Here is a 25,257-nt window from a genome sequence, read left to right on the forward strand (position 1 = left end):
AAATACTGTCTGTCCTTTGCAACAAAATCAGTACAGGGAGCCATATCTTCAATCAACTTGTCAATTTCCTTCTGTAAACTTAAACCCAAAACAAAAATGTGAAAGACTGCCAAGTTCGATAATATGGGAATGCTTCGCCTATAAAAGAAGTGAGATCTGAATAAGTACCAAGTTCCATACACATACCTCAGTTAAAAATAGTTACTTTTTAATGATGTTACTTGGCAAGTTTTCATACACCTTGTTATAAACCTACTAAACGCAATGAATCAAGTATTTAATTTTCTATTAAAACTTGCCAAGTAATCGTCATTAAAAAGTAACTATTTTTAACTGAGGTATGTGTATGGAACTTGGTACTTATTCAGATCTCACTTCTTTTATAGGCGAAGCATTCCCATATTATCGAACTTGGCAGTCTTTCACATTTTGTTTTGGGTGGGATTTCATTTATTTTTGTAAGGTTGTTTATTTTATTTTTTCTTATGATGAAGTTAGTTAAAGAAATGTCTCATTTATACTATTTTTAGATTTTTAATATGCACTATGTTTCTTACAAAGAAATGAACTAGATTAACTAAATGGACTAGATTTACCAACTGACTGACATGACATGTTATCATATATTATGTTCGTGGATCAAAGTTACACATTCGTTATTTTCGAAAGTGATTCACACTTGGCCGTTTTCAGATTTTTACTTTACTTTGACTAAATACAAACCTTTGTACCATTCGAAGATATATTATATAAATATAGATAAATTTAGTTCGTTTTAGTTCCTTAGGGGTATAAATTTACACCGGGTATAAAACACCTTCATTATTTTGAAACCGACTCACACTTGGCCATTTTCAGATTTTTCCCTTTACCTTGACATAAAGACCTACCTCCATGCCAAATTTCAAGTCAATACGACCATTGGAAGTGGTCTAGGTTTTTGATGAGTGAGTCAGTGAATAAGTGAATCAGTGTATAGTAAAAATAGCGATTTTCTGACGTCAATATCTCAGGACCTACAATAGGTATATTAATGAAATTTTGTATTTTAGATAAGTGAGGGGGTCTCAACAGATACTAGAAATTTGATATGCGTAAATAAAATAGATTTTGAGTTACAGGGGGGTCGAATTTGGCCCGAAATGGTTCGTGTAATATAACCCACGGCCGGTGTGTCGCTTTTTTTGCTCGAACTTGGCGGACACACTGCCGTGTGTCTAGATATAGATAAAAATTTGCATTTCATCACTATCAATATTGATAAGTACCTAATCAGTACATTGTGTGATATTGTTAATAGGTCACATTCAGCTTATTGAATTCATCATGTTAGTGAAATAGTCTAACCGTGTGCAACAAGAGGTTTACCTGTAACACAAATGTAGCAACAAAATGATATGCTAGTCAAATCTGTGTCGTGTCGATATCTAAGATTACGCCACAGCATCAGTTTCTACCAGTGTCGGTATAACTGCTCTCTGGGATTCCCTTACTGAGACCTTTCCTTAATGTTGAGGAACATTTGTTGTAATTAATGTTAGTTAGGCTTTCTCATTTCATCAACTGTGGGTGTAAGGGGACTTAAGGATTGCGCAAATACTTTCCTTGTACAATAAGAATTAATTTGACGAACCTTCCTGCTTAACTTCTAGGAAAAGACAGGCGTATCTTTATAATAATTCTAATTAATTTACTTGAGGATAACCAAAAATAATTTATCTTGCCTTTAGATAGCAGACGTTTATCATTCTCAAGTACACAGTTTTAAAATAGACGCACTCCATCGGCACTCGATCCTCGGATATTTCTATAGAAACTCGTACTGAATGCCACAAACACGTCTCATTTACATGGACAGGTGCATACAAACACACATACATACATACTTACTTATCGAGATAATTGTGACTATGTACTAAGTGCGCAAAATGTAGTTGCCACTTAGTCATGTCGGCCTTAATCTTCTGACAAATAGATGCCATAAAAACTACTTATCTTCGCTATTTTAGATCCAGAGCAAATCGGAAACAAATCAATTGAGAAATCAGCACAGGAGATAAAGTACAGACAAAAAAGTATTTATCGACTCGAATGGATCTCACTGATATAGAGCTATTCAACCTCCTTTGTGCGTCTGCCATCCTACTAATATTATAAATGCGAAAGTTTGTATGTATGGATGTATGGATGTTTGTTACTCTTTCACGCAAAAACTTCTGAATGGATTTTAATGAAACTTTACAATAATATAGCTTATACATCAGAATAACACATAGGCTACAATTTGTAAACATATTGTTCGAAATACTAAACCTGCGCAGACGAAGTCGCGGGCACCAGCTAGTAGACATCTATAAAAATTGTTGTAGGTATATACGTGGGCCAGAAAGCCAGACTCATCTTAGGTCATGTAAAACAAAAAACTTGCAGTTTTTTTTCTCAGGAATTTTCACTAGAAAATTGTCAAATAAAAAATAGCAACCTAATGACTGGCTCGCCCTCTTCAGGGCATAGAGGTGTGATATCATACTACACTATTCATATTCTACCTATATCCTTGTATAATAATGAAGGTTTTATCCGCACAAAAGATAAAAAATGATTCAACATTCCTTTATTCAGCCAACAGAAGCATACAACAATTATAAAAACAATTTCATGCGTGCAAATTCATTGAACGCGGTTTTAATCAAATAAATTATTTGCATCAATTTAGTTTAATCAGTGCGTGAAATAAGATAAAACTACGCAAATTCTACATAAAATGATTAGTTATCCAAACTGTTTGATTGCGTATACTGCGATATGAAACTGCAACATTTTATATACAACAAGGAAAGAAGCCGTTTTTCGTTATTTTGGTTTGATATGCGTCTTAGCTTAATCAATGACTGTGATAAATTAACAAAGCAGTGATAACAGAAAACAGTAGCATAATTCTTTCATCACATATAGGTAATACTTGGGACCACGTAATAATACTATCACTTCACTAGAGGAGACTACATAACATATCATACGCGAAGCGAGCTCTGAAAGAAAATTCCAGTTCATTTGACGTCACAAGCAATGTCTAGCGACTCGATTGATACGGTATCACTGCATCAATGGACAGGACGCAATCGGCAAATTGTTCCGCGATATCGAATTGTTTGTTAACAATCGAGAAGCGAAAATCGATTTAAGAATCGATTTCGGAATATTATCTAGAATTTACGGTTTACAACAATCCAGATAGCCTAAGATGTGATTGCGATTTGACACTGTAACCCTCTTTTGGGCATCGATAACATGACACTATCGATACAGATACTGAGAAATATAGTTACAACAAAGAAAGCTTTGTTTTGGAATTTATGACGTTCGCACTTGTTGATTGATATGAAACCTACCGAATAGCGCAAATACATTGTTTCTAACGCAACATACCATCACGAATACAAAGTCTTATCAAGGGCATATCCTACTTTGCGGTTTTGTAACATAAAGTAAACACAACCCTATCCTTTCTGACATAAAGTATAGCATCCACTCACCCTCTCCTCTAAATGCGTGACGCCAGCTAGACTCTGGTAGAAGGTGGGCGTCTCTAGATCCTGGGCTACATTGACTTCCGACAGCAGCCACTTGGACAGCACCGTCGCATCTTTGTGTATCAGCAGCCACGAGCGGAACTGGTCGAAGGTGACCTTCTCCGCCGGGCCGAAGAGGCTGAGGAGGATCTCAGCGTTCCTCTGAGGGCCGTTGAGGGGCAGCGACGTGTACTCCATGTGGAGATTCCGCGCGAAGTCCCTCTTGTATATGTATGTGCCATTGTCGCCTTGATTGTTCACGTACAGCGTCCAGAGGAACCTACAATGTAATGAAACAGTTAATGATACTTTCGAAATATATCAATGTTTTCGATATTATCTTTCTGATAGGTAAGAAGGGATTTCTCATTGAAGACACGAAATGGATAGACTCACTAATCCAGTCATAAGTTCAGAAAATCTGTATCATCTGCTTTTCCTTGTTTGTGAAATAAATGATTCCTGGCCATGAAATAAACCAGTAAAATTGAAACGAAGATAGATTCAGATGTGTACAGCCTAAATTGAGCCTAAATGGTCACAAAAAAGTTTCTGAAGTATCTATAAATAGTATAATAATGGCTGAAGATGACGCTCAAATTCTGAAGGCCGCCATTAATAGATGTTAATTGCAATTGGTGATTGCGCATCATTCTATGTAGTTATTAGAGCCTTTAACCACATACAATAAAAACTGTCAACACATTTTAAAAATATGTTATAAGGATTGCTTTTATATGTATAATACTGGCCGCTAGCCATTTTCTAGCGGTTTCACCCGTGTCCTGAGGGAACTATACTATACTCAAGAAAAGTGTTGCTTTCGAACAGTGAAAGAATTTTTCAAATCAGTTCAGTTGTTTCGGAGCCTTTGGATTTCAAACAAAAAATATTCCCCTTTATTATATTAAGTATAGATAGCATAGATGATCAGTTTGGAGTATGTATAAATAGAATTTAACAAGAGCATCAAGAGCACTTCATTTTATTTTTCCATCAAGGTAAATGGAAAGTTAAATGTTTATCTATTGACGTTGATGGCTCTTCAAAATTACATGTTCAACCACATCTTTTACACATACAAGTGGTTGAAAAAACCACATCCTTCATACATTTTATTTCATACAACATTTTTAGTAAACATAAATAGGATTTTATCTAGTCTAAAAGTAAAGTAACATTGTTAATAGCAAACCAAAACAAACTGCTGACAATCCATCAAGTTTACTAACATTTCTAAGAATAACTATTAAGAAACATTGTTTTATATTATGTGATATTTAAAACCTACTTTGTATGGTCATGGAATGCAAACATTAGTAACAGTATAACAAATAAGTTATCTATTGAGCAAGCAAATAAACACAACATAATCAGAAAGTATAAAGAAACAAAACAATTGAAGAAATAGTTACTTAAGTGTAGGAAATTGCAAAGCAAGCGATTGCTGATGTCATACAACATAGGTAATCAGAAGATATGCAAAATAGCGTGATTAAATACTCCAACAGGAAGTCCAAGCTAGATAGGTATTTAATAGCTTGGAAATTGTATCAAAATTATAGTAATATACTTTATATAAGACGTAAGGTAAATTATAGGTACTTAATCCATACTAATATTAAAAAGCTGAAGAGTTTGAAGCAGTAGAACAAAAAAAATCCTGTCATGGTGTTAGATAGCCCATTTATGAAGGAAGGCTTTTAGATTTCTTATTATATGAGCTAGTGCCGAGTAGTTGAAATTCAAAATTTGGCATTGGTCTGAACTTCAAGACTGTTTATTTAAGGTTCTTTTTAACTACTTATAAGGTTGAATGACACATTTAAACTCCAATCTACCTTGTTTATCGCTGATGATAAGATAATTAAACATCTGTTATTTTTTTCATTTCAAGTTTTTTTTAATGTGAATAAAATTCATCAAGTTGAAAAAATTGCAAGCCAGTAATCTGTGCCCTGTTTATGCAAATCACAATGATAAATAAGTAATTATATAAACGTTGATAATGATGCATTGTTGAATGCAGGAGATACATTCTATACATACTTATTTACAATCTGCACTTTCATAATGTTTGTTTATAACAATATAGACATTCAGAGAGAATTATAAAATTATAGGTATGGAATAAGATTTCATTTTTGGTTAGACAATAAGACCTATAACAATAAGAGGCTGGTTTAGTTAGACCACTCTTAAAGATTTGCTTGCAGATTTTTTTTTATTGTGAAAATTAAGTAAACAACTAAGTTTATGTACTTAGTTGTTCCTATAGGAAAGTGAAAATATACCCAAATTCATATAAAACAGAATTTAAGACAAAATACTCTAGTTTGAAATGTAAACACAAAGCAAGTTATATGCATCAACCTCCTGCAATGTTAACATGCTAGACCACAAATGTGGCTGAGCATTCTTTGTGGTCACTTGTAGGTACTAATTCAATTGTATCAAGATGAATGCAATCTTGGAAAACTACAGCAACAAACTGACAACTCATTGTATGTATTTAAATCTTTACACAACCATATAATTTAGATCAATACCAGCAACTACCATAAATTAACTAATTATACACTTAATTATTTCTTACAAAAATCAGTTGCCTGTCATCTCATGTAATTAAGTAAATATTTGCTAAAAATCTCGTGGAATCTAAGCTTCGTAATAATTAGCGAGTGAATATTTGACGCTAACAACATAACACAATAACATCGTTTGATAACTAACTGGCGTGATGTAATTGTTTACAAGTTGCAGTGGACACATACAACATCATACTCACTTAATTTTCTCTTCGATATTGCCTTTGGTGAGCACCACGATCCCGCAGAGCAGCTCCTTGAAGGCGATGCCTCTCTTGGTGCCGCCGCACGCCTGGTACAGCCACTCCGCCACCTCGTAGGGAACTCCATCACACAGCACTTCGTGGACGAACGCCTCCAAGCTCAAGGCCGTCCCGTTTGCACCGGCACATCTCTTGAACGCTTCACGTATACGTCTCAACTCACTATCAGACACTGCAAATAAAATAAACTGATATTCATCACATTCCTACAACGCACTAAGATCAACTTTATGCACTCGTCGTACCTCGTTTCACTGCATCCTCGTATGGTATAAAAGATGGTTTCGAGTCTTTCGCACCCATATTCGCGTGTACGTAACGATCATAACATTTTTAAAGGCGTAATAAACACAAAGAAACAAAAATTATTACAGCTGACAGCTCACGTCGTATGATCTGTAGCCATATTGAATTAAATATTTTCTTCCACTTCTGTTTCCCATCCAATTGGAACGAGTTTTACGTTAATTATTGATACAAATTGCGTTTTTCGTATCACTTTTTCTGTCTTTACTGTCTTCTAAACACGCAATGTACAAGAAATTATGAAACTCCACTGATTTTGTTTTTTTTTCTACTAGAATCTCTGAAACTATGTTCGGATACACGTTCAAAGAAAACTTGACATTTGTTTTAATACGATTCAGAAAAACCACTCCTAATAAGAATTCAAGTTATTCATTTTCAAGAAAATAACAGAAAGATAATTATATGCCAATAATCTTATTTTTTAAGAATTTTACCAAGTTTTTCTGAATTTTTCATAATAAAATTCCAGCCGATGTTACTTTGATGTTGTCAGCTTGTCTGTCTGTGGAAAACAAAGTTGTCAAACAGCTGACGCTTTGAAACTTTCTTGCATTTTGAGCATATTTCAATCGTATCTCTGTCTTACACATGCATTTTCGATAACGCTATCTCATCGTTGATTTCGTCAAATCTAAATTCTTGTTTTTATTTGTACGAGCTATTGTCATCCGAAAAGTTGTGATTTCTGAAAAATCTAGAGTTTACTGCTTTGTTTGCCTTATCATGCTAATTTCGCAATTGATATAGTATTTTGTGTAATACTTGTGATGTTCAGAGGCTGTATGGAGCCTTTCTTTCTTTTTATTTTGAATAAATAATTCGATTGTAAATGTCCGTGTCTTTGTGTGTCCTACGTATTGAAATCGACGAAGATCTGCCTGAAATGGGCGACAATCCCACTGAAATGGGTAAGATATTACTAAAGTGACCCCTCTTATCTTTAGCCTTACTGTATACTAACAAAGAAGTGCCAAAAAATCGGGACAAACAATGCAACAGCTGTATCAATGTTTGACAAATTTTGGAAACATCCACGTTAACAAGTTGTAGTTTACAACTAATTTAGATGATATAACTAAAGTCAAATAATAAAATATGACCTTGCTACTTATTACTTTAAGAATTTAATTGAATTTGTAGCATGAAACCTTTGTAATTAGTAACAGCACTTACTGTGACCTATTCAAATAGAAATCGTGACAATTGTACTAAATCAATGTTGTCAGAAGCTGCCAAGGAGCAAAAGAAAAGGGACCGGGGCGCAAGGGAGTCAAAGACCATCACAGTAGAAACATACGCTAGTGTCCTCACAGGACCCAACACAGATACTGGGATATTACCAACCAGCACCAGGCGTTCTCCACCTGAGAACAGCATTTCTGAAGAAGAGGATACCATTAGCTTCTTCTGTGGCAACCCTCTTGTTGAAGTTACTAAGGGTATACTGCATCTTTACAAAGAAAAGTAAGTTCTAGTTGCTGTTTTTGACATATAAAGGAATAAAGCAATTGAAGTTAGGGGACTTGATCATCAATTTCCTTCACAGTGAAATGAAGGAGGCAGAAGAAGCCAAGACCCTCTGCTTGCTGTCTGTGCCGGGAGCACTGGGCGCTCCAGATCTGCTGGCCTTTGCAGCAGCCTGCCAGCAAGATATTGCTCATGTGAGGGTGCTGCGAGATGGCTCTCCAGATCACTACATGGCATTGTTTACGTAAGTGACATGTTGTTGCATACCTAGTTAGAATGTGAATTGTTTATATTGTATGAAAGAACTGTTCTCTACTTTTCTTATATGTTTGTCATTTTCATTGTTCTTTGTACAACTTTTGAAAACGGAATATTAATTTTACAAAATTGGTATATCAGTTTCCGCACGAGCGCGGCGGCGCGCGAGTTCCACGAGACGTTCGACGGGGTGCCGTACAGCAGCCTGGAGCCCGGCGCGCTGTGCCACATGGCGTGGGTGTCGCGCGCCGACTGGGGCCGCACGGGGGCGCCTCCCGCCGCGCACACGGAGCTGCCCACGTGCCCCGTGTGCCTGGAGCGCATGGACGAGAGCGTGGCGGGCGTGCTGAGCGTGCAGTGCGCGCACGCCTTCCACGCGTCCTGCCTCGTGCGCTGGCGCGACGCGCGCTGCCCCGTGTGCCGCTGCGCGCAGACCCCCGAGCCGCGCGCCCGCGCCGTCTGCTTCCAGTGCGAGCGAGCTGGTACTGTCTCTATCAGCTGTCAGGCTGACATCCGCTCCGATTCTATTGTATTATCTGCCGTAATCTCTACGTGATGATCCGTTCACCCTTTACTCAGACAAAAGCTAAAAAACGAATTCTGTCAAAGTTATACAGATATAATTACAATAAAGGTTCACCAGGAGCCAGCATCACTTTCATGTGGTCAAAACGTTCTTTATTCGAATTCCAAAGGTTGTTAATCCAAGCAAGGCATTTGATTCTCTCTATCACTTTAATAAACAATTATTCATGTTACGTGAACAAAATGTTATTGAATTAAACTAACAAGCTGTGCAATTTATGCCGCCACCCATTTATTTTAATGCTCGAGTTTCATTATATTATAGTAAAAAAGTTGTATGAAGCATTTTTTTTAGTTCACGTTAAGGTTTTCCCCAAGGTTCTGTTCTAAGACCAACCTAAAATATGAACTTTATATGAATACAGAAGAGGATGGTGACGAGACGAGGGAGAACATCAGTGGCGTGGCGGAAGGCTTGCTGGACGGCGTGGACGCCGGCACTCTGTGGATCTGTCTCATCTGCGGGAACGTGGGCTGCGGCAGGTAAATACTGTAGACTGTAGTCAGTTACTTGTAATGTATAGAAATTAATTAATCTATAGAAAAACAAACAGGGTAAGCTAAATAAAACCGTTTAAAAAGTACGAAATTATTACTGAAAATTAACATGACAGTTGGACATCTTTGTCTTTATTCTCTTTCAACTTGAAATGTCCGATGTCTGAAATTTTTGTTGTGTAGGTTATGCATTGAGTGAATTATGCATTACGAAGATATTGTAAATACCAAACAAAAAGTGTATTGTATGCTATGTAGAAGATCACCAAAGCTTAAACGTAACTTCTTTTTAGATACGAGGGCGGCCACGCTGCCAAACATTTCTTAGCTTCCAATCACACATACGCTTTGCAGTTGGGCTCCAACCGAGTTTGGGATTATGCTGGTAAGTTCCTTTTGTAATACTGCCTTCAAGTAATTATGTATATTATCTTGTAATGAGAATCTAACAAAATCAACGGCGGATCCAGGGGGTAGGTCACAAGGTCATGACCCCCCCCTGGGCCAGGTTCGGACCTAAGAGGACCAATAATTGAAATGGTTAAACACGATGTTTTATGTTTTTGTTATAAGTATAAGATAATTTTTATATAGAGTGCTCGCAACGCTCGCTCTCTATTCTTTATTTACTGTTTATCCGTACCCAAAAGGAGGAAACGGGACCCTGTTACTAAGAATCCGCTGTCTGGGTTGTCTACATTACATGCTGTATCTCACGCAGGGCCGTCTTAACCTATGGTGCAGGGTGTGCGAATAACCCGGGCGCCTCGATATCAGGGACGCCCCACCACCATGAAATTTCGAAGAAACTACACCTGTTCGATAAGGAAGTTCCACATTGTATCATGATACTGACAAAAAAGTCGCCTTCGCTTTGTTGGATTGATCATTTTGATTATTTTTAACATCCTCCAACTAAGTGAAAAAATTCTAGTTCGCTACGCTCGCGTACGAGTAAATGACTATGTCTGTACTGTATTTCTGATTGTTTATTACTTTTATTGACGCACGGAATCAACGAACACAAATGGCACTCGCTTTAATCACGGTTCCTTTTTATTTGTACGTAATTCCCAGTCTGATTTGTGAGTCTTCAAACAAATAATTTAAAAAAGTTCGCGCTCGCTGCGCTCGTGGCTACTTGTTGCTTTACAGTGTACTTAATCAGGTGCTTTTGTGTCGTAGGCTCAAAAAAATTCGCGCTCGCTTCGCTCGCGCAATATTATATATGCTTTGCCTACTAAACTTCATAAGTCAAATATAGCAAAAAAAAATATTAATGGAGTCCTCAAAAACAAAACAGTTTGCGCTTCCGACTGCTTGTTACTTTACTTTTTAAAACTTATGAACTTTTAGTGCCCCAAAATTAAAAATTTCCGCGCTCGCTTCGCTCGCGCTAATTTTTACATTTACGTTGCCCTGTCTCGACTTTCATAACTTAAATCTGGCCAACAGTTTGAGCCTACAATAATTTGGAAACATTTTTTTAAGTCCTTTACCTACCAAAAAAGTGACTTTCGTTCGAACGTTCTTATTTATATTCCTTGTAAACTTCGATCAATATGTACTACTCAAAATCTTTCAATAGATACATAGGTGGCGCTTGGGTGATGATTGCACCGAGGCGCTACATGAGCTAAAGACGGCCCTGATCTCATGAACCCTTACCAAAAGTAAGACAATTGAAGTTTTCACAGAAAATGTTTTACTGTTGCTGCAATAAAAAACGGCTTATGTTTAACTGATCACCAGAAATAGTAACAAATAGCAGACAAAAATAGTAAATGATCACCAAAATGAAACTCGCATTTTAATGTAAAATGATAACCAAAGTTTTAACACTTTGCTATCCCATTTAAGTGAAATTACTCCAAAATAAATCATGCGCAAGCCAAAAATAGTAAATGATCACCAAAATTAAACCACCATTTTAAAGTAAAATGATAACCAAAGTTTTTACATTCTGCTATCCTATTTAAGCAAAATGAGTCCAAATAAATCATTGTTATCCCAAAAGTAGTAAATGATCACCAAAAGTAGTGAATGATCATCAAAATTATACCAGCGTTTTAATATAAAATGATAATCAAAGTTTTTACATCTTGCTATCCTGTTTAAGTAAACTGACTCCAAAAAAATAAGTTCGGCCTGATACAATAAATGTAATAACATTATGGGGACCCTTTTCCTGCACTAGGGTGGAAAATTGTCTATTGCATGCCTCTAAACAGTGCGACAAGAGTGTGTTTTCGAGGGAGTGTATTGAGAAACACATTCTTCTTCTTCTTTCTCCTGCCCTGTTCCCAATTTTACTTGGGGTCGGCGCAATATGTAATTTTTTTCCATTTTCCCCTGTCACTCGTCATACTGACACTCACGCATGCATTGCAAGCCGGACACATAACTTAATATGGCATCATAATACTTTATTTGATAATAAGCCTATATTTTATGGCAATCACAGTGACTTATTTAGGCAAAAATAATACATTAATTTGGTCGTCAAGAGTTGGTGATCATTTACTAAATTTGGTGGTCGAATACAATTTAAAGTGAAGTCATGACTAAAATAGCTGGTACTATTACATTTTTAGACTTTATTTTTCTGGTGTTCAGTAGATTTTTCTGGTTGCAAAACTAAGGGTATCAAAGCATTTTATGGTGGTCATTATATTTGTTCCCATAAAAAACGTACGCGGCCTTTAAACGTACTACGTAATACTTTTTAAACGTACCACAATAGTTTTCAACCTGAAAAAATTCTCGCGCTTGCTATGATCGCGCTTTCTTGTATTTGTTATACAGCAAGAAAGCGTTTTCATCTACTTTTAGTTCTCGAACTGAAAAAAAATTTTCGCGCTCGCTTCGCTCGCGCTTTTTTCAATTTCACCTTCTGATTATGTCCAAGAAATCGCGTTCACTCAGCTCGGACCATTTTCTACATAAAAACACTTTTTTAACCTTAGTCCTCGACCTGAACAAAAATTTTCGCGCTCGCTTCGTTCGCGCTTTTTTGTTTGTCACATGTGTGTAGTTCAATACGAGAAATTGCGCTCACCCTGCTCAGGCCATTTTCTACATGAAAACACTTTTCTTAACATTCGTAAAAATTTCGTAAAAAGTATTGTATTTATATACTTTTAATATTAAAAGAAGTTTACGCTACAATATAATATTTTTGTGACTTGACCACGACTGTGTGACCCCCCCCTGGCGCCGAAGCTGGATCCGCCCTTGAACAAAATACGGGATGATACGTTCGGATTTCAAGTCAATATAATTTCGCTTTATCCTCTGTTCTATTCGTTGTGTTTATAATTGTCCTGATTACAAATTAAATATTTTAAAACTATCTTCACATGACATCATATTTTCGTCCCAAGGTGACAACTTCGTCCACCGTCTCGTCCAAAACAAAGCAGACGGCAAGTTAGTGGCTGCTGAGGGAGGGTTCACATCTGAAGACTCGGCGTGTGGGGGGGAGAAGCTGGACTCAGCACAGCTGGAGTTCACATACATACTGACGCAGCAGCTGGACAGCCAGAGGATGTTCTACGAGGAGAAGATGAACAAGTCAGTATAGATTGTGACAGTAAAATTATGTCGAGGAAAATTTGGTGAACCATGGTGGTCCGACACTTTTGAACAACTGTGAAAAGTCACGCCTAATTAGGGATCATTGAGAAATATTATTCATTAAATAAAAATAACAACAAAAACCAAAGGGTAGATAGTACAAGGATTTTGCTATTATCGATGGTGTAGAAAACTAGATTCTTACCAAAATAACTAAGAAAAGTACTATGTTATTCAAGATGCTGAACAAATCCTATCGAAAACATTATGTTATCTACATCTATTTTTGTTAATTTATACACAGAAGCTGTTTGTGATCCTTTTTCTAATAAATAAATTAATACATGAGTAATATTTATGTTATGTAACAGAATGGAAGCAGAGCACATAGCAGAGACTGAAAAGCTCCGCTTCAGGGCGACAGAAGCGGAGGCGACCTCCTCCAAGCTGAGCGAACAAGTCTCCACACTCACCAAGGAAAACAAAACTTTGGAGAGGAAACTGAACCAAGTTACTAACAAGTTAGTATCAGTATTTTTCATGTTCTACTGAATTTCTATATTACATATTTCGATAAGAATGGTGGTAAAACCAGTTAACTTCAAACAATCTCACATTAAACTCTATTAATCTTAGGGAATTGTGTATAACTTTTTGCTTGACCAAATGTTTAAAGCTATTTGATGGTTTAAAATAACATTTCTTTTGGACATTGAGGCAGGTTACAACATAACACTTATGGTTATTAGGCTGGCATTCCGAAAATGATACTATCGTAATTTTCCAGATTATCGGTACTACAAAACGAGTTGTCTGAAGAGAGAGGCTTGGCAGCAGCTTTAGCTAGCAGTCAGGCGGAGTGGCAGGCCAGGGCTAAACTGCGTGAAGAGAATTTCGTAAAAGAGGTACGTTCTCACATTGCATTATTATTAATAGGATTTCCAAACAATGCTGGACCCAATATTGACCTTTGTGGGACGCCTATTTTGGTTACTGCTCCATATGATGTAATGACGCATATTGCTCCTGTTTATCATCACTCTGAATTATAAGAAAGTAGATAATTTACAGTTTGCCTCATTATCCGCAATAGGCTCACTTTACCGAACAGTAGTACCGTGATCTACTCTATCGAAAGCTTTTTAAAGTTCTTCATATTTTTTTCTTCTTTCATTGTGAAATAAATGGGTTGTTTAAAATGCTATTATTGAACTCAGGTAACAGAACTGAAAGAGCAGCTCCGTGACGTGATGTTCTTCGTGGAAGCTCGTGGACAGCTGCAGACACAAGCCGGCGCATCAAGTGAAGAGATCGCCGATGCTCAGGTCACTGTAGCCGCCCCGCCTAAACCGCGCAGGCGACGTCGGTAGACAGACTTAGTGATGTTCCCAATATGATATCTATCTGTGGATTTGGCTACTATAGATAGTTTGACATTAGCCCCATATAAGTGAGGTAAACTTCTTTCTCTAGGAAGCAAAACTACAGACGATAAAATATTGGGAACCGTTAGTGTTCTGCGCTTATGTGATGCTACAGATTATGTTTTTGAACTGTGCTCATCAGAAGTTGGTTATTTAAGGTTTGTTTAGTAATGTAATGGTGTGAGATAAGTTATTCAAATTATTTGTTCATCGGATTTTTATGGCGAAAAATTATGTAAGTTTTGGAATTATTGGAGAATTCTATATCCTGCGTATTTAAGCATATTGCCAATGCGTAACAAAGTTTAGATTAATTTTAATATATTTTGGGCCATTACTTCAATAGAATAATGTGATGTTTAAAAGGTCTAAATGTTGGAAAGTAGCTTTCACATAAGCCTAGTTATTAAATATATTTAAAATGTGGCTATAATTTTGGATTTCCCTTACAAAAACCAAAAGTTCTAATAATAATAAATGTTGTATGTTGTTCACCGATTCAGTGAGTTTGAATGGAAACTTGTAAATAATAAGTCTTCTCTAAAAGTCGCTACTCTGTGTTCACAATAACGCTATCTCGTTTTATTCGAATAAGAAAACAAAGATGGCAGAGATTCCAATTTTAAATTAGTGTTGTCACATTTTGTACTATGAGGGTATGCAAGCAGCTCTTTTGTCTCGACTGCTGCAAATCACTGTGATAAATGTTCATAGATTGTAAGTGAAAATATTATTTCTATGTATTTTGTGTCTAAATGTATGTGCTTACAGGTAATAATAAATCTAAGGATTTGTGTTGTAAAACTGGTAGCACTTGGCAAATTGTAGATCTAAAACATTTTAATTACTCTATGGTTAATAAAGGTGATTTTTATGAATGTTCGTTTTATTCTTTCTTGTTTTCGAACGAATTTTACTCTTCGACTTACCTCTTTAGTCCCTACAAGCCTAGCGCACACCACTGGAAGTTGGAACGCATTTGAAGACACTAATTTATTATAAACCTTGTCTGTGTCTGTGTCACAGCTACCCGACATGACCGAAGAGAGCCGATGCACGGGTGCATCAACTTCCAAACCACGGGCTGCTTTGTGAAAGCTTTTTTCATCCACAAAGCTATTTTGGTCAGCCTCGCGGATCCCTAGACTTCGTCCCAACTGTCATGCTGCGACCATTAGAACAACGAGGCAGTTTACATGCAAGGAAGTTGAAGGAAGTATAATTAATATTCAACTCAAAAAGAGATGATTATATTCATGTTTTACGAGGCTTAATTTTATATATTGAATGCTGATTTATTATTAACTCGTTTCAAACGAAAAACCTCAGATTTCTAAGACCTCAGATTAATTAATGTGATTCCAAAACCATAAATATGACAACACTTGCTATTTTTTCAATTCAATGTCCACGTTTCGTTTTACGCCGGTACTCTTATGTTGTGTCCATCCATTTTTAACAAGTAAAAAAATGATCGCCTTTAGCAACTAACAGGATCAAATTTAATTTTAAATTACTGGTAACAGATATTAACAGGAACAGTATCAGATTTTAGATTTGTAGCAACATAATTATATCATAAAAATCTAAAATATGTTCGATCGATTGTTTCCACGTATCAAATAACAGTATATACGGAACGTTATTTAGTAATCAAGTTGGAAAACGCTGGGGTGGCTGTGAAATCATAAAAGCTCAATAAATAAATCATATTTCAAGCCAAATCTATGTACAAAATATTGTTTCGTTGTTTGTTTTAGTAGATTTTAAGTTGAGCACTCTCAGACATTGGCAAAATCATTTATTGTAGGCGAAATTATTCCTTATATTTTGTTTTGAGTGCATGACTGGTCACGTAAGTAAAATATTTTCTTGCACGCTTGCAAAACGGTCAGATTTCAACGAATTTGATATCTACATAGCGCTGATTACTCGGAATTCGTAGTTCACTGAGCCAACAGTGCTTGGCATCACCAGAAAGTGTAACACAGTTATCCGATTTGACCTTTTTGCTAGTCCGAAGTGTCAAGTTGTCTTTGCAGAGAACACAGGAATAGATTAGCGGCGCCGCCCGAGGTGGCATCCTGCGGGTGTATATTAGCGGTTTTGCTACATACTAGCCTCTGTATAAATGTTCAGAGCCGCTAGTCTGTCGCAACTCTGCCCATCTTCGTTGCCGTAGCGCACGCCTTACACGCGGTCACAGACTTAACGAAAGTTTACATCGAGCGATGGTTGGAATCCAACTGTTGTTGCACATTGGATTTTAAGTGCCATCGCTAGTTGTGGACGATCTTTCAACAACTTTTGGGCTTTATATTGTGTGAATAACCTCAAAGGTAAAGCCTTCAGGTGTTTGTTGACTCTCTTGTTGCTAAAATACTGTAATGAGTAATCTGATACTTTCCCTGTTCAAGAGCTCAACTGTATGACAGATCAACAACAAAGCTTTGTCTTAGAGTAAATATTAAATCAATAAGTTGTTTGTGTCATGAATGGTAATAATTGTGCAGCATTAGCATTTTGTTTCAGTCAGTAAGTATATCTGGCAGCACAGTCATCAGTCACTCACAGTATTTGCAGCAATAAACAGTTTATTTTTTAAATGACTATCACTTATTCAGTATTTACAGTAATTTAGTAATTAGTGCTATCTCTTTTATAATAAAAGTTGTCTGATGTATGAGTTAAGCCAGGAGATAATTTTTGATTAAAAAGTTTGAATACATTACATTGTTATAATTTTATTTATAAGCTTATTATGTGACAGAGACATACATACCTTGGTTAATATTCAACTATGTAATTGATCAAAAGAATAATGGTCCAAAATAATCTTTTCATATTACTTTACATATTGTTTGTTTTACAAACTGACCTGGCTTCACTCATTAGTACAGCATAAGCATTTTAAGCTAACCAATATTTTTAGACAGTAAAATGAGTGAAGAAGCTCATTCTGAGGTCCGAGAAGTGCAAGAGATACCGCCTGCTAAGAAACCGAAGCTCAATGATGAGCAACCAACTAGCAGTAATACTGGAGAAGTGGAAGTTGACTCTATACAGGATACAGCCGATGATAAGTTTGGTAGTGAGGACAGTTACGGGAACTTTGTGACGCGGGAAGAGCTGGAACGGTTGAAAGAGTTCAAGGTGTTGGACGAAGTCAAGTCTAATGATGAAGACAGCAATGATGAGGAATCTGACAGCTCTGATGGTAGTTTTAGCCTTGATTATTGCATGTTGGGGTATCCTTTATATGATATTTATTTGTACACAGCTATGTAAATAACACCTAGCAGCTGTAGAATAGGGATTTATGTATGGTTTTAAAACAAAATAGGATATACTTTTATATTTATATAAAAATATGCAAATAATAAAAATAAATGACAGAGTCTAACATATTCTTACCTACACATTATATTATGATTAGATTGAAAATATTTCCTTAAAATTGAATTAAATTTAATCAGAAATGGAGTTCTACGCATGAGTTATTTAGCTACACACTAAATATTTCAATAAAATTAATAACAGTTTCTTTTATGCATTACATTTGCTTGAATATCATTATAATATTTATATGTAGTAGTGTTTATACTTCTACATTTCACAACTTCTTTTTGCATAATTGATTTAATTTCTAAGTGAAAAAAAATAATAATAAAATGATCTGAAAGGCTTGTCCCATGTATGATCCCATGTATGGCTTGTTAAGAACACCTGTTGAAATGACATAATAGGCTAGTAAAGGTAGAATGTGTATCTCAAGGTCTGCCCGAGGAGGAAATTGAGAAGATGCTGGAGGAAGACCTTCCAGAGGACTTCAAGGGAGCTCCCAAGCAGAAGGAGAAAGCCTACATCACTAGACAAAAGATCGTTCTAGAAGGTAAGTATCAGTTGTTGTAATAAGTTAAATTCTTTTTGAAAAATTCAGGCAAACATCTAACAGCTGAGATTTAAAAACGCCATATTTCAATATTTGATTGGCCTCAACCATGGAGAACAAAAAAACGATCGGAGATGTCGTAACGGAAAATTCCTTAGAAAGTAGCATCACCAAAATGCTGGTGTTCGGGGTTATTGTTAAACCAAAAAAATCCTTGACAGATGTCTCAAAGAACGGGGAACTTCTCGTTTGTTCACAAGTAACTGATCGTTTTGGTCACACACCGTTCGTATTTGATCTGTAAGAAGTCTGACTTATCTTCCTTGTGGCATCTCGGCTCGTCTTTCTACTCCATGTTGTGAACACTGTGCCGTTCCGCAGAGAAGGGTGTCAATCACTTCGAGGTGCTGCCGCTGGACTGGACGATGGTGCGTCACGTGAGCGGCATGCCGGTGTACATGCATCGTGCCACGCGCGTCTGCACGCTCTCCAAGCCATACTTCCTCGGCAAAGGCAACACCAGGGTCAGTATTGAGGCACTTAAAATGAGGCAGCATTCAACTGTGTACTATATTCACGAGCGAGGTTTAAAATATCCAAATAGTCTACCAGCCTCGAAATTTCGAAACATTATAGTCGTAGTCCCAAATTCCTCGTGTATGGCAGTATTTCTGAACGCAATCTCACTACAAAATAATTGAGCTTCTCCGAGATCGCATCTAACAACTACCCTCAAGTTTTAGTATTTCTGCTTTCAAGTATTATTCAAGACAGACAAGACTAAATTATTCTTGCTACCTATCGGTCTACAAATCTACCTACGTTTGTCCACAGAGACACGAGATACCAATAAGTGCAATCCCCTGCTACGCGTACCGGCGCGCTCTCGAAGAAGAGGAGAAACAGAAGGAGATCGACAAGAAGATCGCAGAACAGATCCGCGCGGGCACCTGGGTCAACACACAGCCCAAAACTGAGAACAATGGCAATAGCCAGGACAGCATGGACACCAGCCAGCCCAACATGGACAGCAGCCAGCCCAGCATGGACAGCAGCCAACCCAGTGACGTCACTGAACCAGCTCCTTCTTGCGAGGTCACCATCAAGGAAGAAAATAATGTCAAACAAGAAGTGCAGTGCCCCTACATGAACGGACACGCTAGCTTAGAAAATATGACACATGAAAACCTAAATAATGGTGAAGCAACTGCAGATAGTAATGAAGTTTTACCTGTACAAAAGACTGAAGAAATTGTTGAAGAAAATCCTGACACAGCTAGTAAGGAAACTGAAGAATCTGTGGACCAGAAACCTGATGTATCAGTTGATAGTGAAATTGCGGGACCAAGTGGGGAAGGAACTAGTCAAGAATCAACTAGTAATGGAGATGTGCAAGTTCCATTGAACAGACAGCCTGTAGTTCTCCCGGGAGGTATTGTGATGCCTCCTCCCAGGGTTGAGACGATAAACACCAGTTGGAAGACTCAGCACTTGACTGCCGAACAAATCAACGATTACTGCAAGAAGCTGTTCAAGTTCAAGACGGTTTATATCATGCATTTTAAGTGAGTATTGCATTTGCATTGAAATTCACACAGAAGCAACACATAAAAATAAATCTAAATACATAAACCAAATCAAAATATTCATAACACCATCTTAGTACACCAGAGTTGATAAATACTTCCTGATCTATAAATTGTAGATATCTTAGATGGTTTTGCCATCCTTTTTTTTTTTTGTTTGTATGCTGTGACCTTATACAACAACATCATAAAAAAATACAATCTGGCTTTAATGCTAAGGAGTAATTCAATTTTGTCTTAATCTGCTAGGAGAGTATATTTCTTTGCCGTTTTGCCATTTGATATATTGATATTTACATGACTTTCATACTACAGTGTAATGCTGTGGACACTTGGTAACATAATATAACGTGTCCTAGACGCTGGGCGGACCGGCGCAAGTACACGAAGGCCCGCAAGACGCTGCAGTACCCCACGCTGCCCGAGGGCACCAAGCTCATCACCATCCCCGCGCAGCCCGCCGCCAGCACCGACGATAACAACGGTAACGTATATTGTAAAGGAAAAATGAGTGGAGATGCAGGTAGGTCTGCAGGTCAGGGTGGTCATGACCAAAACGATCAGTTACGAGTGAAATAACGAGGCGCACGGGTCTTTTAAGAAATCTTTTATTTTAATGAGAAATTATCACGTATGTATGCAGCGTGTCAGAGCTAAAACATATCATGTTCCTTCTGAAGACCTTAAGGGCCGCGATAACTTTCGAACAATTCCGAAGCCTCTTTGAGACATCTGTCAACGATTTTAGGTATTACAAACCATATGTGCAATTTCATTATTATAATATTTGCTTGATTACCCGATAATCGTCCCCATGCCCTAATTAATAGTATGAAATAAGAAGTCAATCCTCCGAGCCTTTTTCCCAATCTATGTTGGGGTCGGCTTCCAGTATGAAATAAGAAGTAAAGTAAGTAAATAATGAGTTTTGCTTGTGTTGGCAGCGGCGGGCAAGGCCAGCAAGCGCGACTGGGTGATGAACATGAACGGGCGCAGCTACCTGTCCGTCTTCCACGAGTACGTGCGTCGGGCGCTGCAGAAGCAGCCCGTCTACGAGTTCCGGCAACTCGGTCAGTCATACATGTGTGAATTTTCATATATTTTTGAGGGGCTCTCTAACACTGTTATTTCTCTCGCTAGCATACTCTTCAACTTTATAACATCAGTATAGAATTATAGTCAAAATCAAAAATCATGTTTCTTTAAATAAGGCTACTATAACAGTACTTTTACGCAGTACAGTATATCATTTCTTCACATCAATTACATTGGACCCCTTAAACGCAAACTCTTTTAAAGATTCCTAGTTATGGCTGGAAAGAAGAAGTGGTGATGAACAAACATCCCAGCAACATTTTATTCATGAACCCTATTATCTGCCGTCTGGGTACAGAGAACGCAGCGACCCCGTACCAGGCGACGGTGTACATCGGCGGCATGCAGTACGGCGTGGGGCACGGCTCCAGCAAGCGCCAGGCCAAGTCCGCCGCCGCGCGCAGCTCCATACACATCCTCATCCCCGAGATGCGCGACCAGCTCGAGCCCACCGCGCAGCCCGACCCCGAGCCCGACTTCACGGTCAGTTAGCTTACAACTGTTCATCTCGATATAGCTTGCTTACTAGGGATACAATTTTGCTATCTTTGATACAATTAAAAAAGCACTACGATACTAGTAGCCCCCGCGCACTAGGCAGCCACGATGTCCTGGCTGCGGCAGCCGCAACACAATGCGCCTGATTGCACGGCAGCTACAGCGGGTGTAGGCGGATGTATATGGCTGCCGTCAGAGTCCGCGCACCAGTGTAGCAGCCAGACGTATTTCCGAACTTTGATAAGATGATGATGTCTAATTAAATAGAGTATAAGCTGAAGTTTTGCCCTCAGTTCTTCGATTACGTGGGCATCGAAGACCCGCGCATCACGGAGTTCTGTGCAGCCACCTTCGAGCCATCCCCCCACGCCATCCTCCGCACCTGCCTGCTGAGGAACTTCGGCGCCGGAGACCGACACATACATACTGAGGTCAGGACATCATCATTCTTTCTTCTGCCCTTATCTAAAAGTTAGTGGAGTATACTCCTCTTATAAATTTGCTCATTTACTACTCTATGTAGTCCCTTATATACCGTATGTTACTCATATACTCCCTTGTGGTTATATAGATGAAGAAGCTGGAGTATCAGAAGATCGAGCTGACGATGAAGGTGGGCAAGCACACCGCCACAGTCGTCAGCAAGAACAAGAAGACTGCCAAGCAGCGAGCCTCGCAGGCTATACTGCAGGTACCTATTTACTTACCATAGCTTTTCAACGAACTCACTGGATTTCCAAGATATTATTTCCTTATTTATAATTTTAAAGTGCGTAAGATTAGAGTGCCTTCAAATTTTGCAATGAATTTGTTCAAACAATACTCTGTTTTCAATCCCTATAAAGTACAAAACATGTTATATTTATCGAAATTGTAATTTTTTGCCCATACAAACAAAAAAAAATACAAAATTTCCACCATCCAGGCGTTACACCCCCACGTTCGTTCCTGGGGCTCTCTCCTCCGCCTCTACGGCTCCCGTTCCGTTAAAAGCTGCAAGGAGAAGAAACTAGAAGAACAGCAGATCACCCTCCTGCAAGACAAGGCTCGACACAACGAGCCGAACTACGCGGTACTGGACAAACTGCGCAACGAGATGCGCAAACTGCGCGAGCGAGACGAAGCCGTCGTGCCGATCGGTACGTTGCTAGTACATGATGATCTGCCCACACATTCGGGCTCTAACTTGAACAATGTCGATTTGTAATTGTCTCGGGCAGTACCGAAAAGTTTTTAAATCTTGATGAATTTGTTGTATAATTTGGCCCCAAGTTCACTGGCAAGATAGACGTATTTTTGACGTGACAACGTCTTATAAATCGATGGAGCCGGCTGCACGCACGAAAAAACATGACTCATGCGGCGTTACCTCGCTCTGAGGCGTTACCTCGCTCTGAGGCGTTCCGTTTAAGGCTTGAAGTGCAAGCGAGAGCACGCAGCGAGCGACAAAGAGGCACAATCGGCAGCTACTCACGTTGTCACGTTCAACTATCGTCAGTAAAACGACTTTACAGACAATGGTTTTTTTCTTAAAACAACTGTTTATTTTAAAAAATCATTATTAACAGTTGTTTTGAGAAAACTGATTAACTGCCGTTTATATTGTTGGTGAATTCGGGCCTCAAGTTTAGTAAAATACCCTAAACAAGTTTTAGTAATGTCAATGCATTACTTGGAGTCTCTTGTGATATACCTGGCCTGTATGCTGACCTGCTTATGAATTCTGTATTTTTTTACCTTTAAGGATTGTATTATCTGAATAAAACATTATTGATTGATTAAGTCAATCTACATGGAGCAGAAATAACATCAAAAGACAAGTAGATCAATAAGCTTAGTTCAAAAGGCTCCTATAATTTAATCCAGCATACATTAGAGTAATAGGATTGCGGCGTTAGGATAGATAAGTTTTAATCTGTACTTACGAATGCTTTACCTTTGACTATGTCAGATAATGTGATTTACAACGTGGTAGAACTATTGAAGTGTTAGGATTTGTAATACCTAGTTATTTTTGGCCTAAGTTCACCGACAGCACAAAAGGCTGTTTTTTTCCAAAAACAACTCTCTACTTCGAAAATTGAATGTAAAAGTTCTTAGTAATCATTTGTTTTAAGAAAACTGACTTTTATGTTGTCGGTGAAGTTGGGCGTAAGCGTGCTACATATTTACCCTAGTCTTACTAAACTATGTGATATGACGGACATCTAAAGCCTAGAATAATTTAATTTTCATTTATTTTGTTGATTGTGCCTTCTTTTGCACGGAGTCATAGTTATGAAAACAAAAATATATAAAATATATCGATTATTATTTCTGACATCAACACTACCGTTAGGTTGCAGGCGACAAGCAGTGTCTAAGATATTTTTGTAAGACTTCTTGTCACCGTTATGTGAGATATATTCGAAGCTATGCCTTATATCGCCTCCAATCCATGTGATCAGTCTGGCACAACAATAAATAAGGAAAAGCTTTTAAAAAATGTTAGTTTGACAAACCAACGGACACAGGGTCGATTCCCCTTTATCATACATTTTGTATGAAACTTGTTCAAAAGATGTTTCATTGTTTCATCGGCCGTTAAAATAACTGCTGCATATTTTTCAGTTACATGAAATAACAGCTTCATTCATATTTAACTGATCCTTGCAATATTTTTACTTTATTGACAAATTGTATATTTTTATAGACCTAGTTTATATGGCATTTATGTACTACATATTAAGTTTAGCATTTAATCCCCATATGAGTGTTAAATACTTTAATTATTATAGAGTAGCGAGTCTGTCAGACTCTGGTAAGTGTAATGAGAAATGTAGGAATAAACTCCTTTGATTAGGAAGCAGGTACCATTATAATGACATCAGTCGTCAGTCTAAATGACTGATGTCATTATAATGTTATCGAAGCTATCACGATTCTTATGTGATAAGTGGTACGAAGAGTTGCATTCAACTATGGCGATAACCGAACCATTTTCAATTGTCAAATCACCGATTTGTCCAATGGTTGGCAATTCACGGATACTGGTTATCGTTAGTGGTGCAACTCACCCTAGTGTAGGTCTCTTGTGCAATCAGTAACTAATTGTGTGATTATCCGAATGAAATAAGAGTATTTTATGCCCTTTTAATTGAGAATACAAATTAAATTCCCAGCAATAATGTGAAATGTAATATTTTGATTGGGCTTTTTACTAGGTAGCAAACCTGTATTAAATCGATCAATGCATGTATGACTAATATAAAATTCAAACTAAACACAATAAATATATTTTTTTATAGAATTCATTTAAATATGATGAAATATCAATTTTAGCTCACGTCGAGTCATTAAAATATTGGTTGAAGAATGATTTATTTATTAAAGTAGGATTTCGATTTTGTTTAATTTGAAGTATTGAAAGCTTTTGAACTTTTAAAAAGCTGATGTATTTATAACAAAATGGAATGTAATTATTATTAGGCATTAGGAAATGTAGGACTCAAATCTTGTGTATTTCAAGCAAATTGTGGTATCTCCTATATAATATGCTTCCCAATAAATATATTTCTTCTTATTTGATTGTTTCATTAAAATAGAAGTGTAAAATTTGTTTCTAGGGGTGCAGCATACTTGCTTCCGCCAGTTTTGCACCCACGTT

At 37.5% G+C, this 25,257-nt stretch overlaps 3 protein-coding genes across 4 annotated transcripts in view; 2 read left to right on the plus strand and 1 right to left on the minus strand.

Moving 5' to 3' along the window:
• The window catches only part of LOC110371703 (ubiquitin carboxyl-terminal hydrolase 32), a 59,073-nt gene extending 51,953 nt beyond the window's left edge, over nt 1-7,120 (minus strand). The window contains exons 1-3 of the mRNA XM_064040327.1: nt 6,669-7,120; nt 6,361-6,595; nt 3,537-3,852 (exon numbers count right to left, since the gene is read on the minus strand). Of these exons, the coding sequence (XP_063896397.1) occupies nt 3,537-3,852; nt 6,361-6,595; nt 6,669-6,726 (609 nt within the window). The 5' untranslated portion in view covers nt 6,727-7,120. The remainder of the gene's footprint in view (nt 1-3,536; nt 3,853-6,360; nt 6,596-6,668) is intronic.
• A 286-nt stretch (nt 7,121-7,406) lies between these two features.
• Nucleotides 7,407-15,418, plus strand: LOC110371714 (BRCA1-associated protein). The gene is made up of 10 exons (XM_049843156.2): nt 7,407-7,640; nt 7,959-8,196; nt 8,279-8,443; nt 8,599-8,939; nt 9,408-9,525; nt 9,834-9,925; nt 12,924-13,113; nt 13,488-13,637; nt 13,904-14,021; nt 14,334-15,418. The coding sequence occupies exons 1-10, from the start codon at nt 7,562-7,564 to the stop codon at nt 14,484-14,486; spliced, it is 1,644 nt and encodes a 547-aa protein (XP_049699113.2). The 5' UTR covers nt 7,407-7,561; the 3' UTR covers nt 14,487-15,418.
• Nucleotides 15,419-16,171: 753 nt separating this feature from the next.
• LOC110371715 (microprocessor complex subunit DGCR8) lies at nt 16,172-25,173 on the plus strand. Of its 2 annotated transcripts, none has more exons than XM_021328083.3 (11): nt 16,172-16,879; nt 17,473-17,757; nt 18,316-18,432; nt 18,814-18,956; nt 19,267-19,997; nt 20,378-20,502; nt 20,963-21,088; nt 21,412-21,596; nt 21,905-22,042; nt 22,183-22,302; nt 22,537-25,173. In XM_021328083.3, the coding sequence occupies exons 2-11, from the start codon at nt 17,481-17,483 to the stop codon at nt 22,816-22,818; spliced, it is 2,244 nt and encodes a 747-aa protein (XP_021183758.3). In that variant the 5' UTR covers nt 16,172-16,879; nt 17,473-17,480; the 3' UTR covers nt 22,819-25,173. The 2 variants fall into 2 exon arrangements, with proteins under 2 accessions (XP_021183758.3, XP_021183757.3); XM_021328082.3 differs by having other exon boundaries at nt 16,172-16,395.
• The last annotated feature ends 84 nt before the right edge of the window (nt 25,174-25,257 follow it).

This window comes from Helicoverpa armigera, chromosome 22 (genome assembly GCF_030705265.1).
Source record: "Helicoverpa armigera isolate CAAS_96S chromosome 22, ASM3070526v1, whole genome shotgun sequence".
Lineage (NCBI taxonomy): Eukaryota > Metazoa > Arthropoda > Insecta > Lepidoptera > Noctuidae > Helicoverpa > Helicoverpa armigera.